The sequence below is a fragment of the Schistocerca piceifrons genome, chromosome 2, assembly GCF_021461385.2.
Source record: "Schistocerca piceifrons isolate TAMUIC-IGC-003096 chromosome 2, iqSchPice1.1, whole genome shotgun sequence".
Lineage (NCBI taxonomy): Eukaryota > Metazoa > Arthropoda > Insecta > Orthoptera > Acrididae > Schistocerca > Schistocerca piceifrons.
The window spans coordinates 652,836,280-652,862,824 of NC_060139.1; the positions used below are offsets into that span (position 1 = coordinate 652,836,280).

At 42.8% G+C, this 26,545-nt stretch overlaps 1 protein-coding gene across 1 annotated transcript in view; it reads right to left on the reverse strand.

Moving 5' to 3' along the window:
- The window catches only part of LOC124775701 (kinesin-like protein KIF19), a 471,390-nt gene that overhangs the window by 184,856 nt on the left and 259,989 nt on the right, over positions 1 to 26,545 (reverse strand). Inside the window, exon 4 of the mRNA XM_047250529.1 lies at positions 13,408 to 13,605. Coding sequence (XP_047106485.1) covers positions 13,408 to 13,605 — 198 coding nt within the window. The remainder of the gene's footprint in view (positions 1 to 13,407; positions 13,606 to 26,545) is intronic.

The window sequence follows — 26,545 nt, forward strand, 5'->3', positions numbered from 1 at the left end:
CTCGTTTTGAATATCATGGGACGTCCACTTATACCCCGAACGCCCTAACCAATCTTTAAACTCAAGTATGACATTCTTTCGGGGTTCCAACAATTGAAAAAAATTTTGATTTTACATCTTCGTGCTCTCTAATTGCTTGTCCTTGTTCGCATAGAAATTGAATGGTAGTAGATATTGTCTCAAGAGCTAAATGGCCTTTCTTCATATCACTATCTAACAGTTCTTTCAACTGGGAGGCCACACTTCAGTTATTGATAAAATTTAGTTTCAGATCACCTTCTTTATGTGTAAACGTATTTTCATGAAGACAGAATTTTTCAAAAGCCTTTTTCCAGTTAAAAAACGCTACGGAAGTAAATGCATCTTTTTTTTAAGAAAATTGTAATAGATTTTTAGCATCTGACTCTTTGCAGGTTTTGCAATAAACTTCGGTAGATACTTCATATTCTAGCCATGTATATTTGATCAACCAAGACTTCTGAAATGATCTTCCAATACCGGATTGTGCAGGTTTCGGCTGTGAACGTTTCTCTCCTGAAGGCGACGAAGCGATTGACGACACAATAATTGTTGGAGGTTGACTTGCAGTATCACCAACTTCCAAGCGCGCCTTTTTGGTAACAAATTTATCCATTGTAAACTTTATTCACAATACACTAAGAGACTAAAGTAAACAAATAAAATATAGTCATATAAAATAGTCCACTAGACACTAAAGTCGGAACACTAAACATATCTGCAGTATGCACTGAACGAAACTGTCCACACTGAATGACTGCGACAGCAGGGTGGGCTTTATATAGCCATGGTGCCGCAATGTCTCGAAGCGTCAAGGCTATGCGAGGCGGAGGGTTCCAGGCGCTTCTGCTCAAGTCCTTTCAATATCGCCGTGGCCGCAGCGCTGGCCCGCCGGCGCCCGTTTACCCGAAGGTTCGCGCACCGGGACAAATTCTAAGTGTGCCCGCAGCACCGAAGCACTATCATGATTCACACCACTCGTTTTCAGTTAACCTGCTTACCACCATAATAATTATTTGTCTTAACTCATTACTGAATGTATTTTAAAAGGTAACTATCGTCAAACAAGGAAAATAAAAAATTCCAACATAATTTTGCGATTTTGGGTTGGGTTGGGTTGTTTGGGGAAAGAGACCAAACTGCGAGGTCATCGGTCTCATCGGATTAGGGAAGGAAGTCGGCCGTGCCCTTTCAAAGGAACCATCCCGGCATTTGCCTGGAGCGATTTAGGGAAATCAAGGAAACATAAATCAGGATGGCCGGACGCGGGATCAAACCGTCCTCATCCCGAATGCGAGTCCAGTGTGCTAACCACTGCGTCACCTCGCTCGGTTTTACGATTTTACAAAGCATAATATAACTAATAATTTTCTTATATTATTGGGGGGGTGGGGGGGGAGGGCTCCGCTGCCCCAAACGAAATTTTTAGGGGGCTCAGGCTCCTTCAGGCTCCATGGAGTCAGCGCCTGTGTAGATAGTGGAGCTACAACTTTGCTTTCGCCGTTTTTTCTCAAGTTCGAGGCTTTATTGTGAGCATCTTGCAAAAAATTTACATTTCGAAGTATTGGCCATCGCTGGCCACTACTTTCTCCCATCTTTTGGGCAGCACACCAATTCCGCGGCGGAAGAACTGGGCGTCTTTCGAGAAGATCCATGCATCGATCTAATTTTATACGGCAGGAAGCGCTGGACAGCCAAGTCGTGTGCTATTGAACTGAAAAGTTGGTAGTCAAAGGGAACAATGTCTGGAGAATATGGCGGGTGGGGTAGGACTTCCCATTTCAACGTTTCCAGGTATGTTTTGGCGGGTTTTGAGACATGGGGTCAAGCACTGTCATGTTGCACAATCACATTTTCATGTCTATCGCTGTATTGTGGACGATTGTCTTTCAGTGATCGGCTCAAACACATCAATTGCTTTCGATAACGATCTGCTGTGATTTTTCCCGTCGGTTGCAGTAGCATCGAAAGCTTTCTCTCTTGCACAACCATGCCCGTCTTCATCGTCAAAATCACCGTTCTTGAAGCATGGAACCCATTTTCTGCTAAGTTCTGTCACTAACAGGCGTCTCATCGTAGGTCTTACTCAGCTTTTTATGAGCCTCAGCCGCAGATTTCTTCATATCAAAGCAGAAAATTAAAACCTCCAACAGACAACGAGAATTGGGCTCGTAAGTTGACATATTCAGCCGAAAATAACTTTAAGATGCCATCAAAACATGATTAATATTTTGATAGCGATATGTTCTCAAATGCCCAAGCTTACTGTATGTCACTTACGACCTACGACTTGCGCCACTACTTTCCACTAATGTCGTCTAGTGCAAAACGCCGGAATCAAAGTTGTAGACCTAATATATTATTACTAAGTTAAGTTAAATGAAACTTTAAAGTAATCAAATGTATTGGCAGCCATCGACGTTTTTCTTAATCACGTTCTAGTTACGTAGTTTTTATTTCAAAAATCGTATATAGTCACAGCCTCTGCACTGTTGTGCTCTGATTGTCATGCTGTTAATACGCTGTATGAAAATGGCTGAGGCTGCTTCCTGTTCCATGGTGAAACAGGCGTGCGGAAGACGGTTAAAAAGCGCCTATAAATAGGTCGTTCTTAATGTTTGTCATAACTTTGTAGAAAAAGATCGGCTTTGAAATTTTCCGAGGGACTGTTTTAGATACAGTAAAGACACAAATATTTATTTGTGAGAGTAGTAACTTGCTTAACTTGGCTCTGAGCACTATGGGACTTAACATCTGTGGTCATCAGTCCCCTAGAACTTAGAACTACTTAAACCTAACTAACCTAAGGACATCACACAAATCCATGCCCGAGGCAGGATTCGAACCTGCGACCGTAGCAGTCCCGCGGTTCCGGACTGAACGCCTGAACCGCTAGACCACCGCGGCTGGCTAACTTGCTTAACTCTTTGTAGTAAGTGATTCGCTGGTTCAAGTCTTGTCCGAGACAATTTTTTTTTCGTTCAATCTGAGTTACTTACATCTCGTAATTGTAAAATGCATCATCATTTTTATGAATAATGCACGTCTTCTTGTTTTTAATCGCGCTTTACATGCGAAATTCCTGTTTTCTTTTCAAATATAAATTCTCAGTTATCGATATTTTATGAAACACTGTTAATAAAGGTTGCTTAAATTAAGAAACTATAACAATTTAATTTTGAAGCCAAAACGAAAAACTAAATACTCCTTATTTGGACTATGTCCATTGTTTTATACCACAGATGTAGATACGAGTCGTAGAAACATGAAAACTATCGCTTTCACAGCACTGAGCATACCATACATATGATGCACTTTTACATTTGCTTCTGAACCGTTGCAATATGAACACGGCAAAGCTGATCTGGCTGAGTAAAACGTTGGACAGCCAACTATTTATGACATCTCAAAGAAAGAAAGATGTTATTCGACAGTAGGCAACGCAAATGGAGAGCGAGTTGGGAAAATGGGAGGTTATGCGAAAAAGTAAGGATGAAGAAGAACTGGACATAGCAGTTTCAAGAAGGTTCGTACAACAATGCATTCCATCGTGGCAGGCTGTCACAGCAGTACTGACCGGTCGCCTTGACATTCTCAGCTCACAGGCGTCACTGGATGCATGTGGTCAGCACACCGCTCTCCCGGCCGTGTGTCAGTTTACGAGAGCGGAGCCGCTACTTCTCAATGAAGTAGCTCCTCAGTTAAAATACACACCATATACAGGGTGTCCCACCCAAACTTTTCATTGCCAATATCTCTGAAACCACAATAGATGTTGACGAACGACTTTCACGGGCATGAATGTAGTGCAGTAAATACTATGAGACTTTCTAAACCGTGTACAAATATTGGTTTGAACACAAACTTACGTTTTATTTATTTATTTTTTTTTTAAATGGACACCTCGTATTATTCCATACGCAGTCAATAACATGAGAAATCACAATAATAATGGCCTATGATGCATCGCAATACGTCAATTACATCCCGAGTAATTGGAACGCGAAGCTGACACGTAAGATGAATTAAACATGCGGCTACTGCACTTCCCGCAATGCAAGCGTGACCCGCACGTAGCTCCTAATCACGATGTTATTGATGTCCTATGATGCGACAAATTCTATACTTACATATTATTATGTACGCTGTTAGTACGTGGCCTGTTAAACATTTGAATGTCCTGTCACCCACAATGAAAACAAGGACATGGTTTACTCGTATGTGCAGTATTGAACTTTTCGACAGTACTACAATGGACATAACAGGACGAAATACCGGTAACCACTGGCCAGAGTAAACAAAATTAATGGCTGTCGAAGGGTCGCACAGAGGGATAGATGCTATTTGTACATAGTTGTGCATCAACTGCACAACGGTACATGCCACGTACAGGACATATCACTGAACATCTTTAATGGCTGTGAAACAATTGAACTGTTTCAGACGGTGCAGTGCATACATAAACATAGAGTAGTATGAACAAAGCAAACATATGTCTTTTCTGTAATACACAAAATATACGCCGGTGTGCAGTCACATGTCTAACAGCTGAAACGCTATAACGTATGTTCTAAGAGATCGTCATTTGCTTCTATATGGTCTCCATCAAGCATTCGCTCACGGCTGTCAGTGTTTGAGGTGTTATTGCAGGCTTTAATGCCTGCGGGCTTTAATGTTGGCATTGTTGTTGGGACCTGCTAATACACCACATCTTTCACATGTCCCCAGAGAAAAAAGTCCATAGGGGTGAGGTCCGGCGACCATGCTAGCAATCCGTCGATGTGTGAATTGTTGGTTTAGTGCCTGTCGTGCCACCATGGCATTATGCACAGTGCATCCATCATGTTGATACCACATTATTTGACGCAAATGATGGGATAAGTCTTCCATTAGTCCAGTAAAGGTACATCTCAGGAACCGCTTGTACTGCCGCCGCTAAAAATGCCATCAACGAAATATGGGTCAATGATGTGGTGTCCTATAATGCCACACCATACGTTGACACACTACTGACGTTGATGTTCAACCTGTCGAATCCAATGTGGGTTTTCTGGTGACCAGTACTGCATATTGTGTAAGTTGATGTTCCCATGGTTTGTAAACGTGGCATCATCAGTAAACAGTACCCTACGCATTAAGTCATGGCCTTACTGCAGAGCACACTGACAGTAATCCAGGTGATTGTGAACGTCGTTGCCACGGAGGCCTTGATGTAACACCAAATGATATGGGTGGTATCTATACCTATGCAGAATACGCATCGCACTTGTTCGAGGGCTTGCCATCTGCCTCTCCATTTCACCAATGCTTGCATGAGGGTTTATTGCAGTGGCCACCAGAACAACTACCTCTGATTCTTCATGTGTTACGCCTCTGTTCCAGATCCGTGTTCGTGGAGACTATCGGCCTGTCTCGCGACGCCTTCTAACAATATTCATGAAGGTAGGGCTGGTCGGATGATGTCTATTAGGGCACCGCTGGGCATACAGCTGTGCCGCATGTGTGCCATTTTGGTGACATTCTCCATACAGTAGTACCATGTCAACCATTTCCTCGTTTGTGAATACCATGTCGAATGCCTAGAATGGATGGACAGGTAAATTAATATCACGGTTGCAGCGGTGACACCAATTGCAGTGTACAGTACACCAGTGCCATGTGCCTGTACGTACTTCCATACAGAACAACCTGCTTCGTAGTGAGCCATTTCCACACACAGCGCCGACTGAGGCCTGTTCCTGTACACAACTGCAGAGGCGAAGGGTTGACGACCTGGGTGGTGTAACGGGGCGGCGTACACCAGCCAGTTGTGTTCCGAAGTCCGTACAGTAAATAGATAAATACAACACGCATAAGGGACACAGTTATGTACATATGAATGTTTGTGGCAGGAACTCCTATTATTATTTTCAGCCCTCGTGATGACAGTGAAAGTAAGAACACGTACGTCAATCACATCGTGATTACGAGCAACGTGCGGGTCCCGCTTGCATCGCTGGAAGTGCAACAGCGATGCGTTTCGTTCATCTCACGCGTCAACTTCGCCTTCCAATTTCTCGGGATGTAACTGACGTATTGCGAAGCAACCAACGGCATTATTATTGTGATTTCTCGTGTTATTAATTGCGTATGGAATAATTTGAAGTGTCCATTTAAAAAAGTTTATGTTGAAAAAAATATTTGCACACTGTTTAGAATGTCGCATAGAATTTACTTTCGTGAGCCCCTGCCGTACACTCATATCCGTGAAACCCGTTTGTCAATACCTATTGCGGTTCCAAAGATACTGGCTGTGAAAAGTTTAGGTGGGACATCCTGTATACACTCCTGGAAATGGAAAAAAGAACACATTGACACCGGTGTGTCAGACCCACCATACTTGCTCCGGACACTGAGAGCGGGCTGTACAAGCAATGATCACACGCACGGCACAGCGGACACACCAGGAACCGCGGTGTTGGCCGTCGAATGGCGCTAGCTGCGCAGCATTTGTGCACCGCCGCCGTCAGTGTCAGCCAGTTTGCCGTGGCATACGGAGCTCCATCGCAGTCTTTAACACTGGTAGCATGCCGCGACAGCATGGACGTGAACCGTATGTGCAGTTGACGGACTTTGAGCGAGGGCGTATAGTGGGCATGCGGGAGGCCGGGTGGACGTACCGCCGAATTGCTCAACACGTGGGGCGTGAGGTCTCCACAGTACATCGATGTTGTCGCCAGTGGTCGGCGGAAGGTGCACGTGCCCGTCGACCTGGAACCGGACCGCAGCGACGCACGGATGCACGCCAAGACCGTAGGATCCTACGCAGTGCCGTAGGGGACCGCACCGCCACTTCCCAGCAAATTAGGGACACTGTTGCTCCTGGAGTATCGGCGAGGACCATTCGCAACCGTCTCCATGAAGCTGGGCTACGGTCCCGCACACCGTTAGGCCGTCTTCCGCTCACGCCCCAACATCGTGCAGCCCGCCTCCAGTGCTGTCGCGACAGGCGTGAATGGAGGGACGAATGGAGACGTGTCGTCTTCAGCGATGAGAGTCGCTTCTGCCTTGGTGCCAATGATGGTCGTATGCGTGTTTGGCGCCGTGCAGGTGAGCGCCACAATCAGGACTGCATACGACCGAGGCACACAGGGCCAACACCCGGCATCATGGTGAGGGGAGCGATCTCCTACACTGGCCGTACACCACTGGTGATCGTCGAGGGGACACTGAATAGTGCACGGTACATCCAAACCGTCATCGAACCCATCGTTCTACCATTCCTAGACCGGCAATGGAACGTGCTGTTCCAACAGGACAATGCACGTCCGCATGTATCCCGTGCCACCCAACGTGCTCTAGAAGGTGTAAGTCAACTACCCTGGCCAGCAAGATCTCCGGATCTGTCCCCCATTGAGCATGTTTGGGACTGGATGAAGCGTCGTCTCACGTGGTCTGCACGTCCAGCACTAACGCTGGTCCAACCGAGGCGCCAGGTGGAAATGGCATGGCAAGCCGTTCCACAGGACTACATCCAGCATCTCTACGATCGTCTCCATGGGAGAATAGCAGCCTGCATTGCTGCGAAAGGTGGATATACACTGTACTAGTGCCGACATTGTGCATGCTCTGTTGCCTGTGTCTATGTGCCTGTGGTTCTGTCAGTGTGATCATGTGATGTATCTGACCCCAGGAATGTGTCAATAAAATTTCCCCTTCCTGGGACAATGAATTCACGGTGTTCTTATTTCAGTTTCCAGGAGTGTATATCCGTTTTCCTTGGTGTCTATTTTACATTATATGTGGTTTTAAGACTGATATATCACGTATCCAGCTACTTTTATAGTCTAATTTTGCCCTAAAAGGATGAAATGCATCACTAACATTAAATAATTTCGCAAACGAAACTGGTTTGGCTCTGAAATGCAGTAAAGGAAGTCCAGTCAGTGACCCTATAATAAAGGAAACAGCAATTTCACTTGAGAAACAACTTCGCAGCCGTAACTTGTCTGCAACAGTTGCCTATTGAAGTGGGGAAAAAGGCACGACATGCTGCAGCTGACAGTCTCCAGAGAAAGTCGCTCAGCTGTTGCAAAAATTTACAGGAGAGTTTGTAAAGAAGATACGGAAGATAACAGAGGAAGGAAATTTAACTGCTGATGCCTTGTGCAATGCTGATGAAACGGCTCTCTTCTACAAGATGTTTCATTCAAAAACATTAGCTGCCACGAACGAGAAGGAAGCTAGTTGCTACAACAAACAGAAACAGTGCGTAACATTACTGGCATGTTGTAACGCAAATGAGAGTCATAAACTACCGCTCGTGGTGATTGGCAAACCCTAATATCGCAATTGTTTTTGAGACAGCGACATAAATAGATTGCCAGTGCAAAAGTGAGCTCAGAAGAAAGTGCCGATGAACAGAGAAATATCTTCTTGGTGGTTCCACAAAGTATTTGTGCTAGCTGTGAGACAAGAGCTGAAGAAGCAGAAAGCTTCCACTGAAAGCTATCTTTATAACTGACAATGTTCCCAGTCATCCTTCTGATGTGACTCTAAGGTCTAGTGGTATGCAAGCTCTCTGTCTTCCAATCAACGTGACAGCCCTGATTCAGACAATGGGATTTTGGAATGAATTAAACGTCATCATCTACTTGCACTTATTGCCCCTGTTCAGAAGGAACGTGAAAACGACTTTACCGAGGCTATGTCGAAGTTGTGGGAAGCAATCGCCTTACATGGTGCTGTTTTCCAAACATACGAATGTCCAGTGGTCCACAATTAAAACAAGGACACGGTTTACTCTTCTGTGCTTTATTGAAGCGTGCAATAAATTGGAGAAGGCTACCATAATGAATAGTTGGAGAAGAGTGTAGTCATCCGTTGAGGCAGTGTTGCGGACAGTACTAAGCGACAGCGATGAGCCAGTTAACAGGGAATCATCAACTGTGCTGGCATTTTGCACATTGACGTGCTCTGCAAGCTTCCAGGAGGAGGAGGAATTGATGACGATGCTACTGGTAAGTGGCACAATGAAAAAAATTACATCAAATTATTAACTAGCTGTTATTATCACGCTATGGACTATTTGTGCTTGCTCAGTTTAAATTTAACACAGTAAACCGATCAGGAGTACCTTTGCTCTGAAATATTAAACAACTGTTGTTGATTTCCTATTCCTGGCATAATACACACACCAAAATTTTTTTTTGCATCCCCTCAGTTCCGAGAGTTTCGGAACCTACACAGAAAATTGAAATAGAGGTCAACATAAACATCATATCCGCCATTTTTATTGCTCATGGAAATCACACATTGCATGTTGTACCACCATACAGCGAGACCTTCAGAGGTGGTGGTCCAGATTGCTGTACACACCGGTACATTTAATACCTAGCAGCACAGCCTATTGCATTGATGCATGCCTGTATTCGTCGTAGCATACTATCCAGAAGTTCATCAAGGTTGGTCCAGAGTGTCCCACTCCTCAACGGCGATTCGGCGTACATCCCTGAGAGTGATTAGTGGGTCACGTCGTCCATAACCAGCCCTTTTCAATCTATCCCAGGCCTGTTCGATAGGGTACATGTCTGGAGAACATGCAGCCTATCTAATCGAGCAAAGTCATTATCCTGAAGGAAGTCATTCACAAGATGTGTACGATGGGGGAACGAATGGTCGTCCATGAAGGCAAGTGCCTCGCCAATATGCTGCCCACATTGTTGCACTATCGGTCGGAGGATGACATTCACGTATAGTATATCCGTTACGGCGCCTTCCATGACCATCAGCGTCGTACGTCGGCCCCACATAATGCCACCCCATAACAGCAGGGAACCTCCACCCTGCTGCACTCGCTGGACAGTGTGTCTAAGGCGTTCAGCCTGACCGGGCCTCCAAAAACGTCTCTGACGATTGTCTGGTCGAAGGCATATGCGACACTCATCGATGAAGAGATCGTGATGCCTATCCTGAGTGGTCCATTCGGCATGTTGTTGGGCCCATCTGTACCGCACTGCATGGTGTAAAGGTTGCTAAGATGGACCTTGCCATGGACGTCGGGAGTGAAGTTGCGCATCATGCAGCCTATTACACACGACGTCCTGTGGCTGCACGAAAGCATTATTCGACATGGTGGTGTTCCTCCGAGCCATAATCCATAGGTAGCGGTCACCCACTGCAGTAGTAGCCTTTGGGCGGCCTGAGCGAGGTATGTCATCGACAGTTGCTGTCTCTCTGTATCTTCTCCATGTCTCAACAACATCGCTTTGGTTCACTCCAGGAAGCCTGGACACTTCCCTCGTTGAGAGTCCTTCTTGGCACAAAGTAACAATGCGGACGCGATCGAAACGCGGTATTGACCGCGTAGGCATGGTTGAACTACAGACAACACGAGCCGTGTACGTCCTCCCTGGTGGAATGACTGGAACTGATCGGCTGTCGGACCCCCTCCGTCTAATAGGCGCTGCTCATGCATGGTTCTTTACATCTTTGGGTGGGTTAAGTGATATCTCTGAACAGTCAAAGGGACTGTGTCTGTGATACAATAACCACAGTCAACGTCTATCTTCAGGAGTTCTGGGAATTGGGGGTAGTATGAAACTTTTTTTGATGTTTTTATCTGCTTGATCGCAACACTGTAGAACAACAGTTATATACTTTTTCAATGAAGATAATCCAGATTGGAATACAATTTGTGTATGCAAACTGGTCCCCACTCACCACTTAGAGGTGATGTTGAGCAGTGGACAGGAATGTAAGAAAAGAGGAAAAGTGAATTTTTCGTCCGCTCAGTCATCGTGAGTGCAACTATCAATGTGTATCAATCAACATCAGCGCAACTACAGTCTCCATAATGGAGGGAATAAAATTCCAAGTTTCCTTACTTGTACTGTATTGCTATACGTTATAAGGTATCATATTTTGAGGTAGCTCCACAAACAGAGAGAAATATTTCAGAGTGCAAAAGTGTGTTATATGACTCAGTTTTGGTATACATTCAGAAACGAGTATTACATTCAAGTGTTCAAAATATGTTTGTTATATTATGTTTTCTGACTTGTTATACTCTTACGACGATCCCCTCAGTATTAGGTCTATGGAATGAAAAATGGTTCTTATCTAATCAAAATGATTTATTTTTTTGTGGCATATAATATCCAGATACAGTTACAGTAACAGGTGCGATTATAACAAATACGTTTATTAATGCGGACACTACATCGTAGCAATTCTATAGGTGGGGAGTGTTTTGCAATGTGGTTACGTAAGATACCAGTAGAGGCCGGGTCTGAACTACCACTGCCAATCGCAGAAAACAATTGCGCGCTGTAGCCACCACTAAATGCTTTGTGTACTCCAGTTCACTTTGGGTTGTGAATTGCTTGTTTTCTTTTCTTTATCTGAAACGAGTGAAGAGACTAATGGTTGTACATAAAGAGATTCGAAGGCGAATCTCACTACAACAAAAGGAGTCAACGATCCCTACGATCGTTATGTCAATTATGCATTCCTGGAAGCACAGAACGCGAACATAGGATGGCAGCCCTTCGAGTAGGAGGTGGGGCTTGTTTTCCTGCACCACTTCTCTCCAGTCAGGCAGTCATAGTCCTCGTTTATTTACGGTCGCAGCCGAGTGCCACGATATACTGTCCGCATAATATGCTAAGAAGTCTACACAGAACCGAACATTTTGTGTTGAGTGTCGTCTGTCTTTCACTGCTGGCAACTTAAAGCCATCTATCAGTACTGGCTCTTCCGAATCATTACGAAATGTTGTTGTGTTGTGTGAGTCAACTGAGAAATAAATAATGTAACGTCTCTATAAACCATGTGTTACGTGTACTGCTAATCGGTAAGAGGCGAGCGCAAACGTGGACTACAATACTGACCGAGAGTCAAGTAAACATTCACCCCCTCTCACGACCCATGTAGATACGAAGGCTGTAACGGATCGTGCAGCCACGTCTCGATCCCTGAGTCAACAGATGGGGACATTTGCAAGACAACAACCATCTGCACGAATAGTTCGACGACGTTTGCAGCAGCATGGACTATCAGCTTGGAGACCGTAACTGTGGTTACCCTTGACGCTGCATCACAGACAGGAGCGCCAGCGATGGTGTACTCAACGACAAACCTTGGTGCACGAATGGCAAAACGTCATTTTTTCGGATGAATCCAGGTTCTGTTTACAGCATCACGATGGTCGCATCCGTGTTTGGCGACATCGCGGGGAACGCACATTGGAAGTGTGTATTCGTCATCGCCATACTGGTATATCACCTGACGTGATGGTATGGATACACGTCTCGGTCACCTCTTGTTCGTACTGACGACACTTTGAACAGTGGACGTTACATTTCAGATGTGTTACGACCCGTGGCTCTATCCTTCATTCGATCCCTGCGAAACCCTACATTTCAGCAGGATAATGCACGACCGCATGTTGCAGGTCCTGTACGGGCCTTTCTGGATAGAGAAAACGTTCGACTGCTGCTCTGGCCAGCACATTCGCCAGATCTACCACCAACTGAAAACATGCGGTCAATGGTGGCCGAGCAACTGGCTCGTCACAATACGCCAGTCACTACTCTTGATGAACTGTGGTATCATGTTGAAGCTGCATGGGCAGCTGTACCTGTACGCGCCATCCAAACTCTGTTTGACTCAATGCCCAGGCGTATCAAGGCCGTTATTACGGCCAGAGGTGGTCGTTCTGAGTACTGATTTCTCAGGATCTATGCACTCAAACTGCGTGAAAATGTAATCACATGTCAGTTCTAGCATAATATATTTGTCCAATGAATACCCGTTTATCATCTGCATTCCTTCTTAGTGTAGCAATTTTAATGGGCAGTAGTGTACTTACAACAGAGATCATAGACCAGATATGCGCGAAAAACAGGATTACAATAAGGGCGCCAGAACGATTTTTAAAATATGCTACGGTATTATACTGGAGATACCGGGAAATAAGGTAGAGTTGGTCAATCTAGTGCAGGATATGCCAGGAACATATTGCAGCCCGTTCTATTTCGGAGATATTTGTACTAGGAAATCTTATGGAGTAAACTGTGACAAACGAAAGAAATAAAAATGCCACCGAGAATAAATGGCACTTTTGTATTGAAGTTGCACTCCGAATCTGTACTTCAGTTCTCGTGCGCAGCTTTTAGATTCTCTACTCAGATGTAGAAGATAATCTCCACGAAAATGTTTATAACAAATGAGATGATACGAGTTAATTATGTTTCATGACCCTATAGAGAAAATGCGACTTGACATACAAGTGATCACAGAAGAAAAGCTCATTTTAGATTTCCCGATAGTTCATACTGTGTACCACTCATTTCGCAAAACTGGTGACCTTTTGGTCGTGCAGCGTTACAGGGGAAGCGGCAGCGTTACCTGCGTGTTGGAGGCGCGCTCGGAGCCAGCCAAGTCGACCATGAAGAGCCGCCCCCTGCGCAGCCTGTGGCGGTGCCCGGCGTCCGCCGAGTGCGTCACGGAGACGCTGAGCAGTGCGTGGGACCGCGAAGACGTCTGGTTGGCCGCGGTCGGCTCCACGGTGCGCTCTCGGTTCCCTTGCTGCAGCAGCGACATCACCTGCACAGCACGCAAGCCGACGCCCCAGTCAGCTACCACGACTTAGGTAGATGATATGACTTGGATTAGATACGGGAGAGGTGAAAGGTTCTCGGCTTGGCGCAGCGAGTTGTTGATATCAGTTGTCTTATTGTGTTGTACTATAACGCAACTTAAGCCGACATGTTCTGCAGGACTATTCCTGTTATACCGGTACCTATTTTTAGATATCCAATCAGAGTGAATGAAGTGCCTGACCTGATCGGCACAATAAGGAAAAAAAAAATGGCTCTGAGCACTATGGGACTTAACTGCTACGGTCATCAGTCCCCTAGAACTTAGAACTACTTAAACCTAACTAACCTAAGGACAGCACACAACACCCAGCCATCACGAGGCAGAGAAAATCCCTGAACCGCCGGGAATCGAACCCGGGAACCCGGGCGTGGGAAGCAATAACGCTACCGCACGACCACGAGATGCGGGCTAAGGAAAAAAAAAAAAAAAAAAGAGTAAGGTGAATTTTACTGTATGAACTAACTTGTGAAAACGTTTGTGCCAGTCGTGTGCCCCATTTGTTGAAAGCCGAAATGAATCCATGGACAATTTCAAAATTAAATCAACTGTATTGTTACTGCTGAATGAAAACAAAACACAGCAGTTGCTTTGTAGTCTTAGAGATAAGCTTCTGTCAGATGATCCAAGTTATGTCAAATTTTTGGGGGTATACATAGATGATACATTCTAGCTCTGCAGATGACGAAGAAATTGATGAAATGTATGAGGAGACAAAAGAAATTATTCAAATAGTGAAGGGAGACGAAATTTAATAGTCATGGGTGACTGGAATTCAAGCGTAGGAAAAGGGAGAGAAGGAAACATACTAGGTGAATATGGATTGGGGTTAAGAAATGAAAGAGGAAGCCATCTGGTAGAATTTTGCGCGGAGCATAACTTAATCATAGCTAACACTTGTTTCAAGAATCATGAAAGAAGGTTGTATACATGGAAGAACCTTGGAGATACTAAGAGGTATCAGATAGATTATATAATGGTATGACAGAGATTTAGGAACCAGGTTTTAAATTGTAAGACATTTCCAGGGGCAGATGTGGACTCTGACCACAATCTATTGGTTATGAACTGTAGATTAAAACTGAAGAAACTGCAAAAAGGTGGGAAATTAAGGAGATGGAACCTGGATAAACTGAAAGAACCAGAGGTTGTACAGAGTTTCAGGGAGAGCATAAGGGAACAACTGACAGGAATGGGGGAAAGAAATACAGTAGAAGAAGAGTGGGTAACTTTGAGGGATAAAATAGTGAAGGCAGCAGAGGATCAAATAGGTAAAAAAAGGAGGGATAGTAGAAACCCTTGGGTAACAGAAGAAATATTGAATTTAATTGATGAAGGGAGAAAATATAAAAATGCAGTAAATGAAGCAGGCAAAAAGGAATACAAACGTCTCAAAAATGAGATCGATAGGAAGTGCAAAATGGCTAAGCAGGGATGGCTACAGGACAAATGTAAGGATGTAGAGGCTTATCTCACTAGGGGTAAGATAGATGCTGTGTATAGGAAAATTAAAGAGACCTTTGGAGAAAAGAGCTCAGATGGAAACCCAGTTCTAAGCAAAGAAGGGAAAGCAGAAAGGTGGAAGGAGTATATAGAGGGTCTATACAAGGGCGATGTACTTGAGGACAATATTATGGAAATGGAAGAGGATGCAGATGAAGATGAAATGGGAGATATGATACTGCGTGAAGAGTTTGACAGAGCACTGAAAGACCTGAGTCGAATCAAGGCCCTGGAGTAGACAACATTCCATTAGAACTACTGACAGCCTTGGGAGAGCCAGTCCTGACAAAACTCTACCATCTGGTGAGCAAGATGTATAAGACAGGCGAAATACCCTCAGACTTCAAGAAGAATATAATAATTCCAATACCAAAGAAAGCAGGTGCTGACAGATGTGAAAATTACTGAGCTATCAGTTTAATAAGTCACAGCTGCAAGATACTAATGCGAATTCTTTACAGACGAATGGAAAAACTGGTGGAAGCCGACCTCGGGGAAGATCAGTTTGGATTCCATAGAAATGTTGGAACACGTGAGGCAATACTGACCCTACGACTTATCTTAGAAGAAAGATTAAGGAAAGGCAAACCTATGTTTCTAGCATTTGTAGACTTAGAGAAAGCTTTTGACAATGTTGATTGGAATACTCTCTTTCAAATTCTGAAGGTGGCAGGGGTAAAATACAGGGATCGAAAGGCTATTTACAAATTGTACAGAAATCAGATGGCAGTTATAAGAGTCAAGGGGTATGAAAGGGAAGCAGTGGATGGGAGGGGAGTGAGACAGGGTTGTAGCCTATACCAGATTTTATTCAATCTGTATATTGAGCAAGCAATGAAGGAAACAAAAGAAAAGTTCGGAGTAGGAATTAAAATCCATGGAGAAGAAATAAAAACTTTGAGGTTCGCCGATGACATTGTAATTCTGTCAGAGACAGCAAAGGATTTGGAAGAGCAGTTGAACGGAATGGACAGTGTCTTGAAGGGAGGGTATAAGATGAACATCAACAAAAGCAAAACTAGGATAATGGAATGTAGTCTAATTAAGTCGGGTGATGGTGAGGGAATTAGATTAGGAAATGAGACACTTAAAGTGGTAAAGGAGTTTTGCTATTTGGGGAGCAAAATAACTGATGATGGTCGAAGTAGAGAGTATATAAAATGTAGACTGGCAATGGCAAGGAAAGCGTTTCTGAAGAAGAAAAATTTGTTTACATCGAGTGTATATTTAAGTGTCAGGAAGTCGTTTCTGAAAGTATTTGTATGGAGTGTAGCCATGTATGGAAGTGAAACGTGGACGATAAATAGTTTAGACAAGAAGAGAATAGAAGCTTTCGAAATGTGGTGCTACAGAAGAATGCTGAAGATTACATGGGTAGATCACATAACTAATGAGGAAATATTGAATAGAATTGGGGAGAAGAGGAGCTTGTGGCACAACTTGACTAGAAGAAGGGATCGGTTGGTAGGACATGTTCTGAGACATTGAGGGATCACCAATTTAGTATTGGAGGGCAGCGTGGAGGGTAAAAATCGTAGAGGGAGACCAAGAGATGAATACACTAAGCAGATTCAGAAGGATGTAGGCTGCAGTAGGTACTGGGAGATGAAGAAGCTTGCACAGGATAGAGTAGCATGGAGAGCTGCATCAAACCAGTCTCAGGACTGAAGACCACAACAACAACAACATTATCTTGGGCTCAATATGTACAATATATTAGTGGTAAGTTGTCTAGTGTTATTTATCTGTTAAAGTGACTTAAGGATTGTGTTCCTGAAAAATATGTTAGAACATCCTATTTTTCATTGTTTCAAAGTATAATTGTAACACCATAGCTCTAATACTCTACTGATTTATTTTGCTTTTGTTTTATTTAAAATTACATCGTTGAGCTTCTGTAAATATGTTTGATTGAATAGATAACATAAAACTGTATATTTCTTTCTTTGCACAAACTTTGACGTCATGGTTTGGTTCTATGCAATTTAGTGTATCTGTTGCTTAAATGCTTTGTCCCATTTGGAGGGAACAAAACTTACTGTATATGATTGTAATTTTGTGTGAATAATTTTTGGTAGAAATGTCAATATGTGCAAATGTTCTGTTTTATTTAATGTATTTGGTTGCTGTTATGTAAACTGCTGATCCTCACTTAGGATTCTTAGTTATTCTGTATGTAAAAGATGTTGTGGTTCCCCTCGGGAGCGGAACTGTGTAGCGCTCGCAAATTGTGGCTGGCCTATTTAGAAAAGGTGGAACTGATAATCAGTCGGGGACGAGCTACCAGTCGGGGACGAGCTACCAAACTGTGCACTGTCATGTAAATGTTACATATCGTGCTGGTTCCAAGAGAGGCTTTTCCTGCTGCTTTCCAATGCCTTGGATGGATGGATAAATAGCTGGAACTATTCTGGAATTTATATCTGTCGTCGCCACCAAGAAATGACAGAATCCAGCAATTCTGTCTGCAAATCCACCTACCAACGAGCAGTTGCCACCACGTTGCGCAATCACTGTAACGTAATACTATAATGATGTACAGTGAAGGATCAGCTTACTGGATGTTTTAGTGTGCACAAATATAAGGTAATTTATACCTGAATTTATGTACCTACCTTAATTTTTTCCTTATCATAACACCTCTCAGGTTCCTTTCCGTTTGAACTAAAGTAATTACCGAGTGTCCCTACTGAAAGAACATTTATGACCAATGTTATGCTAATTAATGCCTCTTGAACTTAGTAAAAAGAAAGTTAAAGTTAATGCTGCTAGAGAGTGAGTTAAAGTAAATGTTGTTTGCTGAAAATAATTTTCCCATTAAAACTGCTTATTAAAGAGCTGTTGCCAACAGCAAAATTAAAAGTTCTTAAGACTGAGGCTTCTAAAGTTTTGCTTAGCAAATGATCACCTTGATATCTGTAGTAAATTCAAAAAGGTGAGTCAGTTTCTTGCAATTTTGTCAACATTGTGTTTCGCTGTAGTAAAAGTGGAAAACTGCAGTTGTGAAACGTTATATACTCATGTTTGTTAAGTGTATGTCTCTCTTGTGTATAGGAAGTGCATATTAATAATATAACAGGATCCAGAGTATGTCTATTGTATTAATGCTGGGTAACAAGTAATGGGAAGACCGCTAATTATAAAAACCATAATTTCTTTAAAGCCTGAAAGTAATAGGGTGTTTCGGTATCTCTTATAATTTTGCAAATAGTTTGTGCTGCTCCAGTTGTTAGCTTCAATCTTAAAACATATGTATCTGTCAGAGTTCATTGCACTCGTGTGTGGCCAAGTATAGGTTGTGTTTATCCATTAGAGTTACTAATAACTACTTTCTTGAACGAGAGTGTTAACCATTCTCTTGCCTAGTTAGGCTGGCGACCATTTTATTTATCAGTTGAACAGTGCAGATAGGCAAAATTTTGTTCTTACTGTTCAAATATTTACGTAATTCTGACTTTCATTTCTGATAAGCCACCTCCATTAGGAACAATACGGTCAACATAATAAAATTCCTCTCAGAGGGTAACACTGCTCTGTTGTGTTATACCATAATTGCTTTAACACAATAGTTTTATTTCACAACCTGTTTCCAGCTTTAAGATTATGGTACAGTAGTAGCAGACGGAAGTGTTATATGTGGCTTTTCCGTGACAGGACTATTTGTTCTGTTGGGGCATACTACGTAATAAACCAAATTTGGTATTTCATAGTACAAGCTACGTAAATGCTGCTGTAGTGTTATATAATAACATATGGAATTATTTTGTGGGGGAATTCTAGCTGTGTATATGACTTATTAATACTGCAAAAAAAAAAGCTATTAGGATAATTACTGGTTCTGCATATAATACACACTGAAAACCATTGTTCTGTGAACAAAAAATCATGACTGTTATAAACTTGTACACGTACTATGTTCAAATTATATGAAGAAGAAATTACCAGAAACAAAACCCAGAGAAAACGTGCATAGCCACAATACAAGAAGGAATAAGTGCCTCTATATTCCTTACCAGAGATTGTCAAAGTCACTCAACAGCTATGAAATCATGGGGTACAAATTATTTAATAATCTTCCTCAATCTGTTCAAGAATTACCTGAACAATTATTCAAACAAACAATTCATGACTGGCTAGTCTTTCACCCATTCTATGATATAAAGAGAATTTATCAACTGTAGTATAATACTAGAATGTTAACAACAAACCTGTTGTTTCTTTCAAACTATTAATTGTATTTTAGTCTGTATACCCCAAAAAAACTTCAAAAAAATAGTTGTACTCTTCCTACTGTATGGTACATGCATAATAAGTAAAATTTTATGCAGGAGTTTGTAATTAGTTTCAGTTTAACTAAACTACACTCAAATATAAAGTCATCTGCGACCTTGCAGTACTTCTGACAGAGCTGAATAAGAAAAATTTCCCAGTTGCTACACTCCTGGAAATTGAAATAAGAACACCGTGAATTCATTGTCCCAGGAAGGGGAAACTTTATTGACATATTCCTGGGGTCAGATACATCACATGATCACACTGACAGAACCACAGGCACATAGACACAGGCAACAGAGCATGCACAATGTCGGCACTAGTACAGTGTATATCCACCTTTCGCAGCAATGCAGGCTGCTATTCTCCCATGGAGACGATCGTAGAGATGCTGGATGTAGTCCTGTGGAACGGCTTGCCATGCCATTTCCACCTGGCGCCTCAGTTGGACCAGCGTTCGTGCTGGACGTGCAGACCGCGTGAGACGACGCTTCATCCAGTCCCAAACATGCTCAATGGGGGACAGATCTGGAGATCTTGCTGGCCAGGGTAGTTGACTTACACTTTCTAGAGCACGTTGGGTGGCACGGGATACATGCGGACGTGCATTGTCCTGTTGGAACAGCACGTTCCATTGCCGGTCTAGGAATGGTAGAACGATGGGTTCGATGACGGTTTGGATGTACCGTGCACTATTCAGTGTCCCCTCGACGATCACCAGTGGTGTACGGCCAGTGTAGGAGATCGCTCCCCACACCATGATGCCGGGTGTTGGCCCTGTGTGCCTCGGTCGTATGCAGTCCTGATTGTGGCGCTCACCTGCACGGCGCCAAACACGCATACGACCATCATTGGCACCAAGGCAGAAGCGACTCTCATCGCTGAAGACGACACGTCTCCATTCGTCCCTCCATTCACACCTGTCGCGACACCACTGGAGGCGGGCTGCACGATGTTGGGGCATGAGCGGAAGATGGCCTAACGGTGTGTGGGACCATAGCCCAGCTTCATGGAGATGGTTGCGAATGGTCCTCGCCGATACCCCAGGAGCAACAGTGTCCCTAATTTGCTGGGAAGTGGCGGTGCGGTCCCCTACGGCACTGCGTAGGATCCTACGGTCTTGGCGTGCATCCGTGCGTCGCTGCGGTCCGGTCCCAGGTCGACGGGCACGTGCACCTTCCGCCGACCACTGGCGACAACATCGATGTACTGTGGAGACCTCACCCCCTACGTGTTGAGCAATTCGGCGGTACGTCCACCTGGCCTCCCGCATGCCCACTATACACCCTCGCTCAAAGTCCGTCAACTGCACATACGGTTCACGTCCACGCTGTCGCGGCATGCTACCAGTGTTAAAGACTGCGATGGAGCTCCGTATGCCACGGCAAACTGGCTGACACTGACGGCGGCGGTGCACAAATGCTGCGCAGCTAGCGCCATTCGACGGCCAACACCGCGGTTCCTGGTGTGTCCGCTGTGCCGTACGTGTGATCATTGCTTGTACAGCCCTCTCGCAGTGTCCGGAGCAAGTATGGTGGGTCTGACACACCGGTGTCAATGTGTTCTTTTTTCCATTTCCAGGAGTGTATATTATTTGGGCGCATAAAGATTGTTTGAATGGACCATATAATTCTGCTCAGTGGCGTTGATGGTATCACTCTATGGTTGATGAAGCATAAACTTTAACAACAATAAACAGTATTGTCAAAATATAAAGTGGAAATAAAATACAACTCAGTTCAGAGCACAATTTAGGTCTAAATAGGCTCCCACAAAATGTAAATGAAAGTAACCTGCCTTTTACTGTTCAAATTAGAGTTCTTTATTATTTGTAACTTTAATTGAATCATTTTCAAATAAAACTTTTTGGTACTCTGCAATATGATTTATATATGTGATATGTATGCAGATCATTACAATATGCCGTACTGGCATAATGGCATAAGGCTTAGGATGCATACCAGGACTGTGTGTCTCCTTTGTTTTCCATACGTCTGAGAAAAAAAAAAGACCACTGTATGAAAGTGATACTCTGTTGATATACTTGATGCACAGTTCCTTCTTTAATGTCTAAATTCAGAAGTAAATTTTAACAGCAGACAGAGGATAAGAATCTGTTTAATGCTCAGAATATACTGTCACAAAAGCTAAGAATTTAGTAATTTATACAAATGATCTCTGTGTGAAGGCCTGGCTGGGCTCTAAATGTGTATTTCTGGTGATGTGTTTCTACATTATGCTATGAGTACTTAAGAAACAGTGTTTGTCTAAGCATATGATATCTGTCACAGTTTTCTTCTTTGAACTGTTTCAGTTTAGTTTGCAGTCATATAGTAAGATGGATATAAAATTATGCAAAGCCCCCCCCCCCCCCCCCCCTTACCAAAAGAAATCATATCATAACTTTCATATAATACTCACAGTTCATTGATTTATACCTAAAACTTATGTCTTAATTAAAGATATGCAAAATATTGTCTTGATATCTGCATGACTTACAAATCGACGTGAATGCTAGACGGTACTTATCAGTTTCAGTACATGGATTCGACACAGAATGAAACGAGATCCAGAAAGTGAATATATGCAAAAATACCTGTTTTATTAATTTTTAGGAGCAGAATCCCAAAATGTGCACTAGACTGTATATCAGTGGTGGGACATTTTATCTTTGTTTTGAAATGGCTAGTAGCAAGAATCCTTAATGATGAGTCAGACATCCATGAAATATGATACAGTCTCTGCAAGGGTTAGATTGGCACTGCATATTTTTAGTTCAACAGCCTTACATGTTTTTTGTATGTCTAACTTTTACTGTGTAAGTCTATATAGATGACATCCCATGTGTTTCTGTACATTACTATGTCAGTATAGCTGGTAATGATTTCATCCTTAAAGGTGATAATGGTCAGTCATGTAGTGTTCAGTTTGTGGACTCACTTCTGTGACAGCAAATAATTCTGTAAATGACATCACCAACACAATATATCAAACTAAGTGCCACAAAGCTTTTTTTCAGTGCTCCCTGGAAGCATATTTCTATTCAGCTCCTGAGCTCCAATACCTACTGCTTTCTGGATCTCATGGACAGTTTCATATTATCAGTGTTACTTAAAACCATCTCGATTTTAGCATACAGTTCCAGGCTCTTACGGGCTCTCACAGGTGAGCACAAAATGTGTTCCATTACTCATTCATTCATTAATTCATTCATACATATATTGCATTCCACAAATTTCACCACAAAGGACAGCCCTTGGAGATGTGGAATGAGTTAATTTATTAGTTAATAGGCACAATTATCTGCAATAAGATACTGCTGTAAATTTTACTGTCACCAAATTGTGACCTCTGCTAATCTACTCATGCTGATAGCTATGAAAATTACATCTAAATTATTTTGTACATATTTATATATATTAGGAAAAAATAGATACTTTGATAAAAGCCACTGCTTCACTTCCTATACTAATTATCTACTGTTTGTATCTAAAACCTCAAAATTACAAATACCACCATCAGCTGTCTACATCTTGTCAAATTCAAAATCTGTTTCATATAAACATTAGAGTTATGCGGAATTTACACCCTTGAATTCAAGTGGTCTGATAAATTTCAGAAGAAGTGGCTAATGAAGTATTCTTGTACTTCGTATCTGAAAACCTGGTGATTTTCAATTTCCTGCCTGATGTCTGCCAGTAGGTAACATGTTATATATTTTTGCACCAGAATATAAAGCTCCATTTTGAATAATAAATAACGATGCTGTATTGTTGTTATGAATTACACAGTTCATTGTGGATTTACCTTTGTTTTTAACCACAAGTACCATCAGCGAGTATGTGTATGCACAAGTAAGAGTAGGAAGCCCCAGGTCCCATAATGGGCTTCAGCAAGATATTTGCTTATTAAATTTGTGTTATATCTTTATTCCATGCTTCTTTGATCTCAGTTGCATTGCCCCAAAAAACTACCAGTATGCCATAGGATAATACGAAGTATGAGGGGTGTTCAAAAGAAAAGGTATAAAACAGCATTATAGGCATACCTGAAGTTTTCATTCAAAAGTAATCTCCAGAAGCCTGCCACTGTTTCACAAGCTGAAGGGTTGCCTGTTTGCAGAATTCTTGTGGCTGTGACAGGAGCCAGTTTTCCACTGTGTCCTTCAGTTCATCATCCAAGTTGAAGTGCTTTCTTTTAAGATGTCTTTTTAGGCCCAAACACATGGAAGCTGCAGGGCAACATGTCTGGGCTCCCACTTGAACTTGGCAACTACACTTTGTGTGAGTATGGAGACATGTGCATGTACATCACTGTGGAGCAGAATCACTCCTTCTGTGAGCAGCCCAGACCATCTGCTCTTGACAGACTTGTGTAGCTATAACTATGCCCATGCTTGGTAATGGTGTTAGCCCTTCTCTACATATTCACCCATTCAGTGCAACACATTTTCTCGACAATAGATGATTTGCTGGATGTCTTGGTCATAAAAGTCTGTATTTTGCCTGTTCAGGGAACAGTCCCCCTCAAAAATAACCTCATCTTTTTGGAAATGATTGTCTTACCATGGTTTCTTCTTCCAGGGGTAGAAAAAGAAGCACCTGCATGCCAGATGAAGAAAATGCAGAAAGTGAGGCAAAATTGTATAGCCGAAAGCTGCAATATATGCTACAGCATCATATGCTAAATGAGCTGGGGTGCTGTCATGAATCTAAAACATCCAATTCAACAGGTTTCTGATAACCTGTTTCTCAAAAGCCTCCTGTAATCTCTTCAGGGGAAATGTTAGTATGCTACTGTGACAGTTTGCCAATTATGAGTATAATCAGTAGCAACATACGATGGCAGTCTAAAAAAGTCTCAGCATCATTATCATCGTCAGCAGCAGCAGCATCAGCATCCTGCTCTATTGTGGTTGGGTTTCCATATTTTTCTGTGGTGGTGTATCGAGTGAGAAGAAGTGGCTCCAAAGTCAGGAAAGCCAACAACAGGTGGGAGACCTGTGTGCTGAACACTCCGTACCATAAGTAATGATGCCATAGCAGAGGGTGACAAGGCAGTTGATCAGTCCCAATTGGCACATGAAGGCCAGAAAGCAGATCTTAGCTTGCTTTTGCTTGAATCGACATGTTTCCATAACTTGGTTTGATCCTTTGTCTTAGTTCATAGTGTGCAGTCAGCATTCATACCACAGTGATTAGGTGGGTAAAGAAGTCATCTGGACCGGCCTGGCTCAGTTGCAACATTTATGCTGCTGCCTCAGTTCAGCATGCTTATTAAATGACTGCAGGCAGTCATGGAACCCAGCAGATGGTGACCATTTTTATGTTCATAATTTCTTGTAAGATGTCCAAAACTAATCCATGAGTTATATTCATCTTGTCCACTATTACCCTGACTGAGTTACACACCACAGCCTCCCCCACTCTTGTGATTCATATTTCTTCATGGAGAGATAGTCTGGTAATTCATTCTTAATTGTTACTTATCTTCCCATGTACAATGCCATATGATATTTGCCTTCTATTTTAAATGTATCCATGTCCTAACTTGTAAATGGCAGACTGAAATCTTCCCCTATCACTATAGCATCTCAAATAATGTATGTACAATATTTTAGAAGTTTTCAATGTTGTATTCAAACACTTCAATACTTATTTTGGGTTGCTTGTGTAAAAACATTCAGTGCCTATTTTAGGCTCACTGTTGATGCTTATCTTTTCCCAGCTCGTCTCCTGATCTTATTCAGTTTATCTGACAAGAATTCTGGTGCAGGAGGCTTGAAAAATGAAACAGGTTGCTAGTTACTGAAGTTAACACAAATTTTATTGCTGACAATGGAATGTACCGAAAGATCACATGCACGCAATATAATTGTTCATAGTAAACTCAGGCCAGATAGAGTCACAAAGATATTCCCTGACTAATATCGCAGGCCAAAGAGTTTTACTTGCATGATACTTTGTTCTGTTGATAATAAGGTTCCCACAGAGACATGCCCCTCCCCTTACAGTGTGGAGTGTTGGCAAAAGAAGAAAAGGAGGCCAACTTAAGAACCAGCCACCCACCTGTTTTCCTTGCAGTTGCAGACAGCCAGACATGCCACGGCAGGCTGCAAGGTAGGAGATGGCTGGACCATTTCTCAGTGAAGAACCACAGTGATGAATCTCCCTCCCATCTTATTTACCCCTGTTGATACTGACTAAGTTAGTGTGGAGCTTGTCAGATGTATCCTTAGCAAGATTGCTGGTTGGTGTGTAAGTGCACAAGTTGGGCAGCAGAATTGTTGCTTGTGGCTGTGATGAATGACATGGTGCATTGACATCTATCTCTCTTGTGTTTTGCCTTCTGTCCAAGTGGCACCTGTATGCCCCATGCTGGATGTACCTTGCAAAACCCAAGTGGGTTTGAGGTAATCCACAGAGACATTGGGCCTGGTATGATGGTAATTTTGTGCACTGTGTTGTTTCTGATGCCTGTCTGTTTATACATCACACACACTGCATAGAGAAATCAGGCAGCACACGTAACTGGTGCTTGCACACTGGTAGAAAAGTTCACCCAACTCATCTTTGGTGAGTATCCATGGCACAGTATGCACCAACTGTCCGTATGTGTAGTCTGTCGGCATTGTGGCAGGTACTGTCTCATTCATGCCAGGAATTTACAGATGGTGGTGCAGTTCCTGTTTTAACTGCCATAGATAAGATTGTGTAGCATCCATTTTCCCACCTGAAGAACATGCCTGAGCTTTCAATTTTAAGTTCTCATTATGTAGCCTGAGTATTTTCTTTTCTTCTTCTTCATATTTCTTCATCACTGCTTGTACTTTAGACTCCAAACCCTGATGGTCATTAACTAGTTGTAGGCAAATATCATATGTAAGGCATGAAGGGGATTGTACTGGAATAGTCCCCCCCGAAGCTGTGTATGAGTGTGCCATTGACCTGTCAGTGAATACTGGTTTCTGACTCTCCGCTGTTCATTTCCCTGAGGATTCCTGTTGTTAGGTAAGGCAGAAAGTGAAATCAACAGAACAAATCTGCAGCCAAGATCATTTTGTGAGAATCTGTGAACACAAACAGCCATGTAAATTTCTTGTGCAAACTGA